This window comes from Pelmatolapia mariae, linkage group LG4 (assembly GCF_036321145.2).
Source record: "Pelmatolapia mariae isolate MD_Pm_ZW linkage group LG4, Pm_UMD_F_2, whole genome shotgun sequence".
NCBI lineage: Eukaryota > Metazoa > Chordata > Actinopteri > Cichliformes > Cichlidae > Pelmatolapia > Pelmatolapia mariae.
In genome coordinates this window covers 21,094,339-21,113,503 of record NC_086230.1, presented here as the reverse complement: position 1 = coordinate 21,113,503, position 19,165 = coordinate 21,094,339, and the positions used below count along the sequence as shown (strand labels likewise).

At 42.8% G+C, this 19,165-nt stretch overlaps 2 protein-coding genes across 7 annotated transcripts in view; one reads left to right on the top strand and one right to left on the bottom strand.

The window, feature by feature from the left end:
• Nucleotides 1-2,973, bottom strand: part of glis2b (GLIS family zinc finger 2b) — a 28,660-nt gene extending 25,687 nt beyond the window's left edge. The window contains exon 1 of one of the 3 annotated variants that reach the window (XM_063471863.1): nt 1,966-2,973. The gene's annotated coding sequence lies outside the window, so the exon portion shown is untranslated. Of the gene's footprint in view, nt 1-1,483; nt 1,918-1,965 lie in introns of those variants that run through there. The other 2 variants (XM_063471861.1, XM_063471862.1) reach the window with 2 other exon arrangements.
• Nucleotides 2,974-5,905: 2,932 nt separating this feature from the next.
• On the top strand, nt 5,906-17,246 carry tfap4 (transcription factor AP-4 (activating enhancer binding protein 4)). Of its 4 annotated transcripts, none has more exons than XM_063471853.1 (7): nt 5,906-6,327; nt 9,402-9,567; nt 9,666-9,764; nt 9,881-10,051; nt 10,146-10,295; nt 14,063-14,230; nt 14,314-17,246. In XM_063471853.1, exons 1-7 carry the CDS (start codon nt 6,239-6,241, stop codon nt 14,470-14,472), a joined length of 1,002 nt encoding a protein of 333 aa, XP_063327923.1. In that variant the 5' UTR covers nt 5,906-6,238; the 3' UTR covers nt 14,473-17,246. The 4 variants fall into 4 exon arrangements, with proteins under 4 accessions (XP_063327923.1, XP_063327925.1, XP_063327924.1 ...); XM_063471855.1 differs by lacking the exon at nt 5,906-6,327 and adding an exon at nt 7,032-7,292; XM_063471854.1 differs by lacking the exon at nt 5,906-6,327 and adding an exon at nt 7,032-7,451.
• Nucleotides 17,247-19,165: the final 1,919 nt, after the last annotated feature.

The window sequence follows — 19,165 nt, the reverse complement described above, 5'->3', positions numbered from 1 at the left end:
ACCATCTCTCTACCACAAACCTCGTGGTAACGCTGACGCAGGAGTACGCCTTTGAGTTCCACCTTTTCCACCATAAAACAGCTGCCGTTCCCTCACAGTTTGGACCAAAACTGAATGATGTCACGGTTGCGGTGCAATCTCAAGACACATGGAAAATTGAGGAGGGGGTGAATACCACACCCATGATCTGATTTTAGAGACTGGCACGGTGGACAGCCTTAATAGTACATATCCTCTGAGGAACCAACTACAGCAGCCAAAGGCTGTCAGACCTATAACTCTGGCTAGCACTCGGTGCAAGTTGTTGCTCCCAGCAGCAGTCCAGTTCCCTACATATGGCCAAGTATGAATTAAGGGAAGAAAAAGGAAATATACAGCAAGAAAATTACACACACACATCCTGTGAGCGTGGAATGCCACCACAAAGACGCACAGCTGGAGCTCTGTGGACATCTGGCTTTATGGTGGAGATGAGAGACTTTTCTCTGCAATGACTAAATGTTGTGGGAGAGAGTCGTCGCCTGAATAGCGATGGTGATAAATGCCTTTCCGTCTGACCACAGTCTTTCTCTCGGATGGATGTTATGGTTGACCTCCGGCTGAACTGATCATCAGCTGACTGGATAAACAATGCAGCCAGCGGGCTGTGGATGTGAGGAGCACCTGTGCTCACAGTTCGGAGAAGGTTTATGGATTACATAGTGGGGGCCTCGGGGAGGGAGCAAAAGGAGTCTCTCCCTGTGCAGAAAGCCTGCACGGCCTCTTTCGCTCCTTCCCCACATTCTTTGAGAGAGGTCCAGTGGGCCTGTGGCCAGACCTCCTCTCTCCACATACTGCCTGTGTGACAGTTTTCTCATGCACCAACACACTATATTGTTCACAGAACACCTCACAGTCACCTTGGAAATATACAGTCATCCAGCTCTTATCCCTGCCCCTGAGTGTGCCTCGTTCTGCTTGTGGCCTAATGCGTTTTAATGATCAGGCCTTATTACCCTCCAGCGTAGGCCTTGTTAGGTCTGCCTTGGCAGGGCAGAGCTCGGCTCTCTCTCCCCTGGCATCTTCTGGAACAATGGGACCAAGGGAGGCAGCCAATGGGGAGAAGGTCCATCCCAGGCCCAGTCCCAGTGTGCACACAATTAGGCTTAGGAACAGTGGAATTGCTTAATTGGAGGAAAATAGCGCTTTATCTAGGTTTCTCTGCCAGGGCTCATCCTTGCCCCCCTGTGCTACATGCTTGGCCTCGTCTAACTCAGAACTGGATGAAAAAAAAATATGACACAATGGCAGGCATATAAAAACACCTAAAAGAGGTCTTAAGATCATAGTTATGGGCAAAATATTCTATTTAATCACAGCACATTTTATACCCATTTGCAGCAAGATGAAAAGTTTAAGTGAGAAAAGAAGTTTAAAAAAAGAAGTATTTTCTCATCTTCTTTATTTACCAATAACAAACATCACCGGTTTACGTATCACTCACAAGCATGGAGACGTTGAACTCTCTATCAGATGCGGTGGCAAACATCAGAGAGCTTCTATCAGGGAGGCTCTGTCTTGCACAACAGCTGGCTGAGTGGTGATGCACGCCTCTATATAGGGCGAGATTTGTGACACTGCTCTAAAAATGTCTCTCTCGGGGTCTGTGGAGAGGGATGCTGGATTAAGAACGGATGCAGACGCACGGAAAAGGTCGGTGACGCGGTTTGTGGGTGAATGGCACAAAACCCGGCGATGGCACGCTCGCCTCCACCGGCCTGTTGGCTGTGACAGTGCGGGGAGTCCTGGCTGCAGGATTTTCGGCGCACCGCTGGAGAGAGTCCCCGAAAATAGGTCACTGCCCTGTTTGAACTCGCGCAAATTTTCCTCACAAAGCAGGAGCGCACTCACACCAGCGTGGCCACGCAAGACAAGTGGGCACAACACACAGAACTGACGTCTCAGATAGGGTTGCCTTTGGCTTACCTTGAAGCGAGAATGCCGTGGATGTGGTCGAGATATCTCCGGCTTGGTCCCGATCTCTGCTGTGCAAACTTCGCACGCAAAGTCCCGTGGCTCTAACGGCGTCTGTGTCAAGAAGACCCCTCGTCAGTTTGTTGCTTTTTCTACGTTAAAAACGAAATAAACAGCTGTCACGTCTTGGGAAAATAGAACTAGGTGTCTGGAGAGGCGGTCCGTTTGCAGACCATTGTCAGGATTATTTCTAAGCATTGAAAAGCAAACATAAGCCTTAAAACGCAGCGTGTGTGACAGCTGCTCGTTTAAATAAAGGCTTGTCTACGAGGATGACAGCCTTGTCTGTGGTCGTGGGGTGATATTTTGCATGTTATCCCGACACTGGAAACCCGTCAAAAAAAGTGCAAACACCCAGAGATCCTTAGCCTGAACTGTTCCCGCTGAGCAAAAAACAACGAAGACCACTTGCTTGTGCTGCGCATCAAAAGCGCATAGGTGATTTCTTCCTAAATTCAAAGCGCATCGCTTAATGGCAACGCTGGTCAAGTACGGGGGTTCCTATGGGTGTTCTTGCTTCTCCAAAGAGGGGGCGGGGGTGAAGGGGTGGGAGGGCACCAAGTGGTGGTGGTGGATAGGATAGATAGGGCGGGTTGGCGACGGGATGTGGGGTAGAGGGAGAGGATCGTCTCTAGCTTCTTCGGTGCTTTTCCAGATGCAGAGGTAGGGTTGTTTTTTGGTTTCTTTTCGCGCAGTGATCCCCGTGTGTCTTCTGTCTGATTTTTTTTCTCTCTCCTCCCTCTCCGCACTCGGGGAGACGCTGAGTGCTGATGGAAGTCTCCCCCACGACCGTCTGACGCGCACAGACAGCCGCCCGGAGCCCAGCCAGCCCGTCAGGACCAGCCCAGAGTCTGCCAGCTCAGCGCATGCTTACTGCTCCGCCCATCCACCATGGGCAGTCCCAGGCTCCTCTCCAAACTAACCCTCTCTCTCCGTGTCCTCACGGTCATCTCCCCGCCCCTGCTCCCCGCCAACAACAGGCCATCGCGCAGGGTGACACCTCTCTTGTTTACAGTTTAAAATGTTCTCTTCCTCTTCAGTTTTGTCTCTTTGCTCGTATTAGCCACTATCTCAGCCCCGACAGGCTGCTCTGGAAAGACGGAAAACGCCGTTACGTAATTTAAAAGTTCAGTCTCGAGAAGAGGAGGCGATCCTTCTGCGAGACAAACGCACATTTTTACCACACGAGCCAAAACATCCCGCACTTGGCTCGTACACTGCACTGTCGTTAGAAATGTCAGTAATTATAAGGATGCATTACTGTAACGGTAATTAGGCAAAGCTGGTTATAGCAAATGCAGTCTGTGAGGTAATTAACAGACAGATTATCCTTTTTAAAAGCTTAGCTGTGAGCACCATTTTTACCTTAAAGTGTTTATTTTTTTTATTTCATATTTTGATAATCTATGAATCAGTAAACAGAACAGGATTTGCTGCCCCCCCCCCCCCCTTTTGTTGTTGGTAGGACACCATGAGTTGTAAGAAAAACATATCAAACATATTTGGAACCTTTATTTGTTTATTTATTTACAAACTTTTCAGTTGCTGCATCTACAGTAGAAATTCACTACCTTGCCTAGTTTGTCATATTTGGCTGAATCCTCCTATAATTTAGTGCATTCTTCGGGAAAAAAGAAAGAAGAAAACAAAAACAACCCCCTCTTGTTTTTGTCATTTGGATGGAAATTACAGACCAATATTATGATTTGAGCACATAAACAGTGTGAAAATGTCACCAGCTGAGCAATTTCACCTTCTGGCTCCTGTGAGCAGTTCCCTGGACCATTTACTCCTCTTTGAGGTTTCACATAACCCATTTGTTTCTCACAGTAATGGTAAGACTACAATTACACGGTTGAATTTGGGAAACAAAATGTCAGCGTGTTAGATTTTAAAATCTAAATGTCAAAAAAAGAGAAGTGATTGCTTGTCTTGTATTTTGTGGTATCAGCACGTTACAGATAAAGTCAGTGGCACCACAGTGATAGTGTGTGTTTGGAGTGTAAATAAAGGGTAACCTGGAGTGATGTGGCCAATGCCGAGCTGTAAGTTACTGTAATATATTAGGATTAAAAGCCTTTTATTGTCATTATAAATGTATAAGTCAGATGCAAAGAAAAAATGAATATCATACAATAATTTGTACAGTAAATGTAAAAAAGTGGTACATAACAAATCTACTAAATAATCAATGTAGATAAAAGCGATCTAAGAGGTAATGTGTCATTTCCAAGGTGCAAATATTTTGCTGTATATGTATCAGTGTGTACACCACTGTTTTCTGGTCTTATAGGCTTTTATATATGTTGCACGGTTCTAACTTTTAAAGGAATTCACGTTTGTAAAATAACTAGCAGCACAGATACCAACTCAAACAGAAGTCTCTGTCATAACCGATGCAACTTTTTTTCTATTATTTTTTCCTGATAGGTTTCTGTCCGGCCCATCTTGTGCCATCAAATGTGTCTGAGTGAGGTGTGCAATATGGCAGTGACTCGCCCTGGGTTTTCCTTCTACCACCACCAGGGGGCGTAAAGTTACCGGGTGGAAGGTGAAATAGCCTCCGGAGCCTTACATTTACTGCGAGAAAATAAAAATAAAAACAATAATCTAACACTTCTATTAAAAATAAATAAAATGAATAAATAAATAATGGGACTGAATGGAGTATTTATACCATCAGTGTTGTAAAACATTAAAACTCCATCTAGCCTATCTTCATGTTATTGGAAAGTAATAAGTAAGCAGGGGCCTAAATAATAATGTCTGTGGAGTTTAAATCGTCTGCTATATCTGGAGGCATTACGATCTGATTCGGGGTTCATGAACAAATGAATATTCCAGATGATATAAAGAGGATTCTATAACAATGTGGGCTTTATGAATGAAAGGTAAAGAGGGGGTTTGTTTCTTGGAAGCATTTGTAATTTGGTGAAACAGTGCTAAGACGCACTTGTCCAGAAGAGGGCTGCTTTAAAAATCACTGCCACGGTTTCCAGCACTGATCTCCCACAGATGTATTCTTCTATTCTCCTGTAAACGCCCGACAGCGTGCAGCCGCACCTGTGGGTAATTACTAAAAATGCGCCATCGTGAAACGATATAAAGCTGCTGCTGCTGCTCACAATCCTGATCAAATTCACTGCTCCCGTCCTGTGACTTCACTCCATGCATGCGCCATATACCCTCTGTTTAACAGATTAGATTAGGTTACTGTAATTTAGCCTCCCGTGCTTCAACTGTGGGTCTGTCACACCCAAAATGGTGAACAACATTAACATTCAGTGTGTGTGTGTGTGTGTGTCCCTAAAAGCCCTCCCCAGTGCGCTGTTGCTGTGCAGCGTTGCCAGCTCGTCAGCTGATCCCTCTTGTTCCCTTATCGCAGCTGTTGGATTGTCCACCCCTGTAGTAGTCCCGCTCTTTATTTGCTCATGAGCCCGAGCTGTCACGGTGCACTGACATTTGGGTTATTGCTCTTATAAAAATAAGAATTTAAAATGTTGTTGTTGTTTTTGTTTGTTTGTTTTTTTTAAAAGCCTATTTATGTTGAAATCATAGCCCCTCTCTACATAAAGTATATTTAAACCGATTCAAGCCATGTGACGGGAAACTATTAATGATTCAGCTCAGCTCTGTGACGGCAGATCTGATCACAGATCAGATCAGCTGTAAATGCCCCCCCAGTTTAAACATTTCAAGCTCCCTCCGCGGCTCTCCACATGTGTCGGTGTATTTCTGCGCTAAATCTAAATAGTCCTTTGTTTACACGCAGTCCCCCCCCCCCCTCTCTCTCTCTCTCTCTCTGCGGAAGGAGGATTTGGTAGTGCAGTGTGTGACTCCTACCAGCTGTTTCCCGCCTTGAAAGCCATCCGATCAGCTGCGCACACACACACAGACACACACACGGTCATGCAGAGGGAGAAAGCAAAGGGGAGGGAGAAAGAGAGAGAGAGGTAGAGCGCCACACACAACGAGGGAACCCCATCAGCTGGAAGTCGAGTAACATTACAACTCTCAGCAGCCTCAAAGTACTACATTACACGGACGAGGCATTCATATCTCCTCTGTGGATTTAACCCGCATCGGATCACGGGGGATTTTTACCCACTAACGTCATCATTTTTCCCTCTTTATACCACGGAGACTGTTTGCTGCTTTTCTTTTTTTCCCCTTAAAAAACTGCTGGTGGTGGGGAGGGGGGGCACCAAACTGGCGAGAGGCGAGCATGGAGTATTTCATGGTACCAACTCAGAAGGTGCCCTCCTTGCAACATTTCAGGAAAACGGAGAAAGAAGTTATTGGTGGTCTTTGTAGGTGTGTATGCCACGCGCGTTTCACCCGACATGCTGTGCCTGTTATTATTTTTATTATCATTATTATTATTATTATTATCACCGTCATCATCACTATTATCACCATCAAGTCATCTGCTGAGAGCACCGCGCACTTAGCGATGTCGTTTTTGGGCAACACGCTTGGTCTGATGTGTTATTGTGTACACGACCCTCTCACGCGGAGCTGCGGGCATTAATTAACATCAAACGGCGAGATCAAGGGGCGACCGAGCACGCGGGGGACTCCCGCCGTATCCACGGCGTCCTCTGCGTGCTTTTATTTTGCATCTTTGCCTGCGAAATCGATGTATTTTGTGGCTAACAAACATAAACCACGTGGTTCCGTGCACACCACGCTGCTACTCGCTCAGCGCATCCCCGACCTATTTGTGCTTAAATAATCCCTCACCCGTGGCCTATGTGTACTTAAATTTACATGAGAAAGGGAAAGTTGAGCTAGCGGGCGTCGCGGTGTGTGAAGGGGTCTATTTTCGCCTCGCACATTCGTGGGGGTTGACGATTTCGCTCGCAGGGAGCCGAAGTTTATTGTGGGTAGTGCGGCCATGCTTGTGGCTTGTGCAAAAAAGTGATGGAGGTGGGGGGAGTGGATGAGAGAGGGGGTGAGAGGGTCTGGCGTTTGTTTCCTGTTTATGGCGTCCTGTTTTCATTCACTCCAAACGTTAAAAAAAGCACTGCTGTTGTCTTATTCGCCCCTGTTTTAGGCGGCGGTGGTTTAAATGGCGTTTCTGCGCGTCCCGTTGACGCTATTGAGCCGCCTCCACTGCGTCGTTTCATCCCGCACCTCTGCCATGCTGCCTGCCGCATTGTTGTAATGGCGGAGGACACGAAAGTCTGCTCGGAACGAGGAGGTGGTGTCGGGCACTGTGAGGACGGAGGAAGTGTGTTTGGGGGACGTTAAAATACGTTTCCCGTTGGGTTTGTTCGGTAAAAGGAGACATTTGGCTTTTCGCGGGGAGACAGGAAAATTAGAAGTGGCGTTATTAATAAGGGGGTGTGTGTATGTCGCGGAAGGCCCGTCGATACGTCCGCAGCCCTGTTTGAAGAAGGAGGCGGAGGGATCTGCGACTGTTGCTCCTGCTGCTGGTAGTGACATGGGCAGTCTGGGAAATGTAGTCCGCTTTTCTGCGGGGAATTGGTGCACCGCAAGGAAAGCCGGAACTTTACCCAGACAAACTTTAAATGCTTTTAAAATTTAAAATAAAGCGAAAATTGGCACATTTTTTCTTTAAACTTTGACTCCGTGAGCACACTCTAAAGTCTTTATCACTCAAATATAACTTAATAAAAACCAGAATGACTAAAATTTGTATCAGTTCTTGTTGTAAAGTCACATTTATTCAGCAATAAAATACACAGTTCGTTATTAATTAGCTTTTTTAAATCCCTGGATCTGTAAAATATAACAGTTTTTTAAAAATGATGATCACTGTTATAGTTTTATTGTTACATTTTATCTGCACAACAGTTTTAAAACTCATATGTCCAGGTTGTTATATTTGAGACTTTTTGGCATTCTTGCTTGAAAAGCAACTTGTGATTATTAATGTATTTGTAGAACTCGTAGAATTTGAAGACAAAGTTAGAAAGGCAAGGTTGAGATGATTTGGGCATGTGCAGAGGAAGAATAGTGAATAGGTTGGAGATGAAAGATGGACCTCCCAGGTGAGCAGATTGCATGCAGAGGGTTGGAGTGACAAGAGAGGTTGCTAAGGGTTGGATGTGATGGAGGCAATCGGAAAATGATGTTGAAGATATTTGTGGAACCATATTTCAATTTGATCAGTTTTAATCAGCCTGTTGGTTGAGCTTTGTTTAGTTTCTTGGGTAATGATTTAAGCCTAAACTCACTCTAATTCAGGCTCTAAAGTGGCCTGTGTTTGTGAAGTTCAGGCTCAGTTGGTCATGTTTTGGCAGTGGATCTGTTTTTTGGATGTGCTGCTGCAGTGCTACACGTGTGTGTGCGTGTCTGTGTATACACACATAGATACTGCTTTTCTAATCTGTGTCTGCACAATTGTTCCCAATGTTTGCACTAAGGCAGCTGAGTCAGTACAGATAAGAGCTTGGTTTCAGAGAGGGTCCCATAGATAGTGTGTTTGATACTGAGGATGTTAGAGGAAATTCACTTAGAATTCCCCCTCAAACTGAATTTAACCATGTGGAATGCACTGATTCACAGTTTAAATATTGGAATGTTCATAAACTATATGCTGCTCTTTTTCAAAAACAGTAGGTCTGCAACATTGAAATATCTTCTAACACGTGCTAAAAATGCAAATAAACAGAACTTCTGATCTTTCATAGGTTTGTAACAATTTCAGTTATTAGCAATGATACATGTAGTTGCTAGTGAGCTGAAAGGACAAAGCCGCTGTAAATACCTGCGTAATCACAGGAACGGGCCAGTCATTTCTGCTCTTTGGTGGTGATATAAATACACACTTTAAAGAGTCAGCTCACATAAAAACAAAACAAAAGAAAAAACAGTTGATGTCAAGGGGAGCAAATGCTGTCAGCTTTTTGCTTTTCCTCCTGTGTCCAGATTATTTCTTATGTAATGCAGTTCTGGTATATGTAAACTTAACTCAGCTGCAGGTTTACTGCATTGGTGAAGAGTGGAGCAAACTGTGCCGTGGCATAAGCTGTTTTTATTGGAACTATTTCTTGGGTATAAAGTAGTTCCAACAAAAACCATCAGGAGAGGCTTGCCTGTGCTTGCAATTAGTTTACTAACTTGACCACTAATAATTTCCCCATACTAATCCTTGAGATGTTTTTGAAGTAATTCTGAGAAATGAAGGAAAGTGCTAACGGAAGTACGAGAAGAAAGAGCAAATTGAGGAAATCTGGGCTGACCAAAAAAAAAGATTTAATTAGCATTCGCAGCAACAAGTTTACTTGTGGCCATTGAGTGTGCCATCAGCACCATATTAGTAAATGTTTTTTGTTTTAACACCGATTGGTTTATTTTTAGGTCTTCTTAAACTGTACATTTTCCCTAATAGCTTTCCTGCCTCTCCCTTCTTCCCCTAGCTTGGCCAACATTCCTCTGACCCCAGAAACAGCCCGGGACCAAGAGAGGCGAATCCGCAGAGAGATCGCCAACAGCAACGAGCGTCGGCGTATGCAGAGCATCAATGCTGGATTCCAGTCACTTAAAACACTCATCCCACACAGCGATGGAGAGAAACTCAGCAAGGTGGGTCATAAACAGTGATTTAAATTAGATGATGAGTTAGCTGGAGCTGGAAGGATCTGAACTTGCTTTCATAACCAAACTGTAATGTTGTTCTTCAGGCTGCCATCCTGCAACAGACGGCAGAGTACATTTTTACTTTGGAGCAGGAGAAGACACGTTTATTGCAGCAGAACAGTCAGCTCAAACGAATCATACAGGTAAATCAGTGCGCTGCCCATACAGACTGTTTGCAAAGGAGTTAGCTGTCTTTTCACTATCATCAATCTTAGCATTCATCTAAAGCACATCTCACATTTCTTTTTGCGCTCTCTAGGAGTTAAGTGGTTCCTCCCCCAAGAGGAGGCGTGCAGAGGAGAAAGATGAAGGGATTGGCTCACCAGACATCCTGGAGGAGGAGAAGACCGAGGACTTAAGAAGGGAGATGATCGAGTTGAGACAGCAGCTGGAGAAAGAACGTTCAGCCAGGATGAATCTGGAAGAACAGGTGACGACGACAACGCAGTTTCAGGAGTTTGAAATTCCACCGACTGCTGTCGTTTGAACTTTTCAGAAATATTATCCTATTTTTTGCATCTCAGATGCGGTCCCTGGATGCCCAGTTGTACCCAGAGAAGCTGAAGGCAATCACCCAGCAGTTCCAGGAGCAGCAGGCCCAAACGCAGAGCCTTGTCCATCTGCAGCAGCACAAACAGCTGGAGAGGGACCTCACTCCAGCCCACAGCCCACAGGTTGAAACATCTGCATATCACTGACTGATATACTTTAAAGATGTATGCTTTTTACTGATATAGAAAAATCCCCTCTGTTTCAGTGTTTCAAACAACCTAATGAATTTAAACCGTTTTTGACACAGATGGTTAGCAAATCAAATCAAGAGTAAAAATCTGGCCTTTTAGACAAATTTTTAGCTTTGAGGTAAATGTTTTTGGATTTGTTGATGGAATGATAGGATAAAAAATTTAGACCTCTTTTGTCTTCATTGTTCAGCTCAGCGTTTTTCTTTTTCCCTCTGTATCTTTGTTCATCCTTTTAACATATACAGAGGCCATGTGCAGCAAGCTCTTGAATTTGACACACAAAAAAGTGTTTATTTTTGGCTCATTAGCCTAAACTCATCAGCTGGCAGGCACCAGATTCCCCCCCCCTTCCCCCTCCCTAGCGTGTAAATTTTTTATGGACTTTGAGTCAATTATGTCAAAGTGTGTTGCGTTTTCTAAAAATACACACACACACATACGCAGCTAGACTAATCTCAGAGTCTACCGTAGATTTCACAAAGACACGTGGACATGGACATGACAGTCCTGTCCATGTCCACAGTTAGAGCTGTCAGCAGCTCAGACAGATTTACAGTGTGTTAAATGAGCCGCTCACACGTCTTTCTGCCGGTGCCGTCTCCAGCCCTGATAGCTGCAGCGTCCTGTTACTGCAGGCTTACCCTAACTGAACATGATGCCAAATCAATCATCGCCTGATGTCTGCCCTATCCGCTCCTTGTGGCAGCTGGGCTTTTGCAGTAAAAGATGATTGACGCCCTTTACATTAGTCATATGACACTTTGTGACTCCATAAGCAGAGCTGTGTAATGTAACCTCAAGTCAATATCAGTATGAATTTGCAGAATTACAGTAACACTGAATTACCTGAGGGGAAAAAAGCTAATTCAGGTGTGATTTATTGTATTGTTACCATCATGACTACTGAACAGTCTAGGACTGCATTGCGTGACTCACTTCAATATTGCATTTTAACTTGTTATCATGTTAACATCTCAAAAAAAATTGTGATAGGGTCATGTTTAGCACTATGCAGCATCTTCTCTTTTTTTAACAGTCCATAAACATCTGGGAACTGAGGAGATCAGGGGCTAAACTTCTGGGAAAGAATGTTGTCCCATTTTTGTTTGATATAAGATTCTAGCTGCTCAATAGTCCTATCTCTTCTTTGTCATAGTTTTCATTTCATAATGTCAATTGAGCTCAATTTAGGGTTTTTATATAAAGCACTAAATCACAACAGTCCCCACAAGTCACTTTATACTGTAGGGTAAAGACTCTATAGTATTCGAAAGAAACAATCAAACATCCCTCTATGAGCAAGAATAGACATGGGAATTGTACAGCCCCTGGGCCATATCTGCCGGCCCTTTCATTGTTCCAAACTGGCCACATAAGGTCAATGGGAAATTAGGATTCAAATGTAATTAAGTATACATCATGCATTTTTGTCCTATTTCAGTCACCAAACACTCTTTGATAAACTACATCAGAGAATGGCTTTTTATGCAAAGCCTTCCCTGAAAAAGATATTGTCTGGATGCGAGTGTATGTTGTTCTAAAACAGGGGTGGAGAATTTATTTTCTCAAGGATCCACATGAGAAACTGGGTCTGTTGTAGGGGACGGCTCCAAGAAGTTGAACTCAATTCTTCTCAGTATTAATTTTATGTTTTTATAAAATGCTGCAGGCAAGCGTAGATGTCAGGCGATTGAAATGTGAACTATGCGCCAACTTCATCACTACTTGATCAACAAAAAACAAGTGTAAACAATCTGCATTACTTTTGCAAAACACTTGTCACTTGTCTCCTTATGTGTGGAAAGTTCTCATCTGCAAGAGAAGAATACAAATCCAGCAGTGATACTGAGTTGAAGTGCTCTGCCAGTAGTCAATTAGACTGCAGGTCAATGAGTTCAAGCTCAACATCACTGGATCCATTATTCAAACTGCAAGTGAAGGGAGCTGAAATCATGTGCATTTCACTCTCAAGTGTTTTGAAGTCTTCAAATCACCTTGAAAACTCATTATGCAGGGCTCCTAACATGGATAAGTACCAGCTGAGGGGATCAGCTGATGGTATGGCTTCTTTCACTGTTGACATGTAAGTGAGAATGGTGTTCCCAAATCGGCTTGAAAGAAACTGCAACTTTCTTATGAAACCTTTTTATGAGGCTTTACATTTCATGTGCAAATTGGCCCTGTCTTGCAGTTTGGTATTTAGTTCATTCATTAGTGCAGTCATATAAATAACAAATGTAAGACTGTATTCCGTTCTCCTGAAGAGCGCTCTGAATTATCCTTGCCTTTCTTCACATAAAACTCTTGAATTTTTACTCTCAAGTGCGACACTCTTACCCAAGCTGAGCCACCTGACAGCTGTGTGGTAGCCTATGTCACCATTTTTAGTCTCGCGTTCCTCCAGAAGCCTAACAAACAGTGCTCTTGCCCACATCAAGTTAACTATTTTAACAATAATATGGTTCATTTTTAGCACCTACTTGCACAACACCTCCTGGTGTATAATACAATGCAGAGATACCTATTTCAGTTCTGGGATCATTTCAGTCCCGTTATCTTGCATCCACTTCAGAAGGCTGACATTTTCCCTGTCAGATTTGCGTCTTTTTTTTTTTTTTTTACTCTGGGTATGCTAGCACAGCACAGTCCACAAAACACTCTTTTAGAAACTCCCCAAAAGAAATTGGCTTAATGTTTTTTATGATTTGGTGGGACTCTTCCATCCCTAGATCTGTAAAGCTTGGTAAAAGGTCTTTGTCGTTTTGTAGCTTTTTTTTAGCAAAGGTTCAACTGTCTGTTCCCACTCTGCATCAGTTCTTGTATTTCTCTAATGGAGAGTTAAAACATTTCAAAGTAATTCTAAGTTTTAATTGAGCTTTGGCTGAGAGAAGACTGCAGCCTTTCAGTATTATGTTCATATATGCCTCTTTTTTGAGTGAATGAGCATGCATTGAGCATACATGCATTTCTGGTTGGCATCGCAAACTGTTCACAGACAGTGATTTCTGGAACTGTTTCTGACCTCATGTATTGATTTCATGACAGAATCACATCTGTTTTTAATGCACTGCTGCCCAGGAGTCTGAATATTACAAGTGTTCAGTATTGATTTTTGGGCTTGTCTTCTTTGCGCACAGAGATTTCTCCAGAATCTCAGAATCTTTTGATCATATTATGTACTGTAGATGATGAAATATTCAAACTCTTTGCAGTTTAATACTGAGGAACATTATTTTGATGATTTTGCAGTTTTCTGCAGATTGGTGATCCTCTGCAAAGACTCTGACCCTCTAACATGCTCTTTAACATACTCAGCCATACTACTGACCTGCTGCAAATTAACCTAATTATTTTTAAAATGTTCCTCCAAGTTTTCTTTTTTTTATAGTACCACTTACTTTTATTATTGCTCCTGTCCCAATTTTTTTGAGGTAGTTTTTGCCATGAAAATCAAAATGACCTTAATTGTCTCAGTTTAAACAACCGATATGATATATTCTCTTTTCCTTTGCATTTTACACAGTATCCTAACTTATTTGGAGTTGGGGGTGTAATTTTTGTATTACTGCTGACATTATTTACAAATTTAATAGATGTTAATAGTAAACTGTGCAGGTTAAAAATGTGCCTTCAGTTGCACTGAGGTTGCAGAAGTGATGACGTGAGAATAATAAACGGTGATTGCACCTTTCTACCAGGTGTTGGCCCCTGCTACTCCCCCAGCACCTACACACCACGCTACAGTCATTGTTCCTGCACCTGTCCAGACTCCTCAGTCCCACCATGTTACTGTGGTAACCATGGGCCCAGCATCAGTTATCAACACAGTTTCCACATCTCGACAGAACCTGGATACCATCGTTCAGGTAAGGCACAAAATCCTGTCTCATATCTCACCACTAGAGGGGGGTGTTGTCACTGACATCTGTTGCCTCTGTGTTTCCCTCAGGCAATCCAGCACATTGAGGGCACCCAGGGGAAGGGTGGCGCCGGGGAGGAAGAGCAGAGGAGGGCGGTCATCGTCACTTCAGGACGTGTCCTCTCTGACGCGGCAGGCTCAGACACAGCCTCAAACAGCGACGGGCCGGATGACTGTTCACTGCCTTGAGTTCATCCCTGACATCTTACGTACCATACACTCACATGCACGCACACACCTAGACACAAGCCCAAAGCAGAGCAGGGCTACGGGAGCCTACAAACTCACAGCGCTCTTGTTCAGTGAAAAGTCTGCTAGTTAGATTGAAGCACTTGTTGTTTTGTTTTCTTTATCAATACAAGTCATGTTGTACCGTGATAGGCAGCCCTTATGGTTTACACTTAGACACTCATACATGCAGTCTCTTCTGTTTTTTTTCCTTTCCTCTGCTTATGTCTAGCGCCGATCCTTCATTCACTCACTTACACAAGCTTTCTTCGTTAAACTATAGAAAGACAAATAGAGCGACTACTTCACTGACTATAAATGCTCTGTTTTACTGGATACTAGAACTTTCAAATGTCAACTAAACATTTCCATTAACTACCAGGACTGTTATCTCTCTGTGCGGCCCTGAAGCCGAAAAAGGAGACAAAGTCAATGAAGAGCCCATTGGTGTGGCATCACCACCCCCACACCAGAGCAATTTTTTTTTTCCCCCCCTAAGCTGAACATCCTTTAAACCTCCCTCGGTTCCCGATCCAACTGAGCTGTATGGAGAGACACTGTGAGCTAAAAAAAAAAGACTGTCCTAAAGTTCCACCTTCTAGGCTTTGTGTTGAGAGAATGTGTTATTTTACTTTTGTGAAGTCTACCTTTTCATGCTGTGTTTCTCTTAAGATTCCTCTAACAACAGGTTGATGAGAATTTCAAAGCTGTTTTTCTTGGCTGACTGGTGCTCACAGGAAATGAAGCGAAGCTCGAAAAGAGAGTGCACTTACTGGTTCAAACTCTATTTTATTTTTCTTCTCATGTTGTTTGTTTGTTGCCATTTTTGCTGGGCTGGGATCCCAGTAAACCCACATATCTTGACCCACATGGCTTATTCTGTTTACTCGTGGCCTGACCTAAAAAAAAAAGTTTTTACATTTCTTTTTTAGAATTTCGCATTTTCTGACATCTTCCCTTTCTGACTTTAAAAACACATGGCTTTTAAAATAAGCTATTCTTTGGGCCCCTGTTGAGTAACTGTCACATATGTGTCTCTTTTAGTGTTTTGAATCAGCGAGGCTTAGCGGTGCTCCGGACTCTGGCAGTCTGCAGCAGACCCGCTTTTGCCTTGAAATTCTTGCACGTGCAAATATAACTTGAATACAATCACTTGTTTGCTCGATCTTAAGAGCTTGTTCTATTTAGCCCCTTCCAGTGTAGTTTGCTTGTTTGTGTTTTTTTGTTTGTTTGTTTTGGGATATGTATCAAAGCAGAATATGCTTAAAATATGAGGAAAATGCCCAGTCTATATGCATTTCTTTATATTGAATATTTATCCTTTAGTGCGTTTTCTGTAAAATGTACCATGTTGTTGTTGTTTTTTTTTGTTTTTTTTACATATTTCTGCTTACATTTTTATATGTTCTGTTGCCGGGAACTCTTGGTTGACGGACAGATTGACAAAGACATGTAGCGGAGAGAGGCAGCAGCATGCCTTACTAATAGCAGGTGCAGGGAGGCACTGTGAAGCCAGCCTTAACACAGCCCTGGGGTTGAGGGAAGTTTTATTTTTTTATTATTATTATTTTTTCTCTTACCCACGTCATTTGGTAGCCGCTGGAACCCCTTTTTGTTTCGAGCTATCAGATCAATCCAGCTGGGGTGTGTTGGAATACTGTATATTCCCAGTCATACTTTGTTTTTATTTTACTATGCTTTTTTAAAAACAGGTTGCATTCATATGGTCCTGAAAGAGTATTCAAAATGCGATTTCTGGTTACTAGTAGATTTTATTATATTTTAGCCCCTTAAAGCCAGTTGATTGGCAAAAATATATATACACACAAATATATATATATATATCCACAAAGAGACGTCAACATTCCATAAATTTCCTTTAACAGTTCATTTTTCAGAAGATTAGTTGCATCTTTGACGCATCCCTTCTCACCCCTTGCGTCAGTGCATAGATGGAGCTTCGCACCGCTGCACAGATAAATCGCGGAATTGCCCTTTAAAGAAAAAACTATTGATGTCAGCTGCACTGCAATAAGCAGAATTAAATGATGGGTTGTTTCCGAGTGCTTCTCTTGATAGGAAAGGGGATTCCTGGATATGGAAAAAGTTTGCATGCTCTTCTGTTTGTGGAGCTTGCTTTCATTATTTTTTGGCGTCTGTTTGCATTTGATCACTTTTCGCTAAATCCCAGACGTGGTTTATTCCCATCTACGTTTTACGCTCTGGTTCGAGTGTTAGGAAGCATACGCGGACATATCAGGTGGTCGGATAAGTGGGGTGGGCTTTGAGGGGGTTCCACTAAATAGGGTCAAGATTACAAAGCACTTACTGTACTATATAGGAGTTTGCTTCTTTCTTGTTTGTTTTTTTTATATGAAGGAGCATCTCCTGATTTGAAGCTCTTGAAGTTGAGTAAAAACCGCACAGCTGTGTATCCCCCCTTTTCCTCAATGTCCAGTCCTACATCTTGTCCTGTCACATTCTTTTACAGTTTTTATGCTGTCTTTGTTTATCTGTTGATATGTCTGATCTCTCTTCTCATTTTTCCACTTGTTCTCCTTCCTCTACCCATTTTTTTTTTTTTTAAATTTTGTTAGACCCATCAATGGATATGGTCATCAAGAAGCTATTTTTTTTTTTTTTTTTTTTTTTTTGTAAAGAGAAACGTTTTGGGGATAAAGAGGCTCGTGCCTTTGTAAAGACAGAATAATAAAGTTTGTACTTTGTTTTGTAAACAGTGGGCTTTCTGTGTGTCTTTTCTGTTTCTCTGGTAACAGTTATTCTAACACAAATAGTGACATAACCAGCTCAATTTGATTCATTTCCAGTTCTGTTTGGCTGTTACTCAAGCAGTCGAGTTGATGCACAAGTGTCTGTTCCTGATTGGTGGATGGGCTGTTCAAGCCTCCCTCCCTCCCCTGCTCAGTTGCTCATGGCTAAATTAAGACTGACCACCTTCTCTGTAACAGTAAAAATTTACACCAGGGACAGTAGACTGCATCTCCCGTTGTCATCCTGTCTCTCGCCGATTCATTTCGAGCCTCTTGTTCACACGCTCCCACATCTTTTAGAGATACCGCTGGTTTTGGTGTCTGGGGTCAGCTGTTCGTGTCATATCAGGATGTTCTCAGTCATTTAGTTAATAACCAAAATCAGGAACGTCTACAACAACAAAAGTTGAATGTGGTATTTATTTCAAATGTCATTGATACGTTGAGAGCATGGGTACACCCTAGATCAGGGGTGTCAAACATAAGGCTTGCTTTGGAAAATGTGACGGGCATAAATTTTGCTGTTTTCTGTGGTCCCCTGCTCACCCACTGAGCCTAACTGACACCCATATGAAGAAATAGAAGACTTGGATTAGGTGACTCTTTCTCACTTATTGTTTAGATATGAAAGTTGCTGTATAATTTCTCATATTATAAAGTCTGTAAATGTCCTCATACTCTCCTCCTGTGCCTCAGGTCACCAGCTAGACTTCCTCAGACTCCTCTGATGGGATCATCATCCTCCCAGATTGCTTTGACAAGCTGGTTTCGGCCAAGCCAAAAGTAAAACAGGAGGAAGAGGAGGGTTTCCAGCACGAACTTGTGCAGGGATGCCCTCCGAGAGAGAGGCAAGAGTTGACAGAGGACATTTACCGGCAAACACTGGGCCTCCATCCATCACTCAAATCAACACCACCATGGACCAGGTGCTGTGTGCCTCACAATCTGTGGATGATGTGATGTTGTTCTCCCTGGGAATCAGTGGTCCTATTTTCTGGACCCCAGCTTTTCCCACTAGCCTCCTTTAATCACCAAAAAGTCCAAAGGGAGAGGCTTTACAAATGAGCTTAGGTTATAAATGCTTTGGTGTGAGAAATTAGTGCAATCTGTTACCAAGCAAATACAGCGTCAGTATCTGCGATACTAAGTACCAGTACCAGTTTTAACTAATACAGACACTTTATGTAAGGGAGAGTGACGTGCTCAATCTGCATACTTTTTAATCACGACTAAAGATGCAATTTTTATGATTGTGAATTAGTTAACACAACAAAACACACCTTCCACAGTTTTTCTAATGGAGTATAAAACTGAAAATTAAAGCTGCTTAGGGGCTGAAAATGTTCTGAAAAGCCAGCACACATGTATCATGGTGTTATAAAGCTATCTGGATACTTTAGGGGGTTACGGGGTCAAAGCCCAGTAAAAAGAACAAGAAACACATATTTAAGATTTCTTGCATACTGTTATTTCAGACATCGAGATGTGGAATGTGCACAAAACTGTCCAAACAGATCACTTTTCAGATGCAGGCAGGGTTTTCTTTACTGCTTTTCAGGTGACACCTGCACGGCAGTTCGAGGGTTTTAGAGACAAGTTGTGTTTTTTGTGGTTTTAGAACAGTTAGGTGGCGCGGATGTTTTCCATTCTATCATCATCTTTGCCAACCTGCATTTCTACTCATTCTGATTTAACCGTCAACTGCAAGCTAGAAAATGTCTTCAAACTGTTACTTAAATGACATATTTAGGGTGAGAAGAAATAAAAGCATAAGGAATGAATAAAGGAGGAGTGGAGAGGATGGGTAGTGGAGGGAGAGGTAAAAATTAAAGAGTTAGACAAAAGATGAAGGAGGAGGAGGAGGAGAAGGCTACACTTGTCCA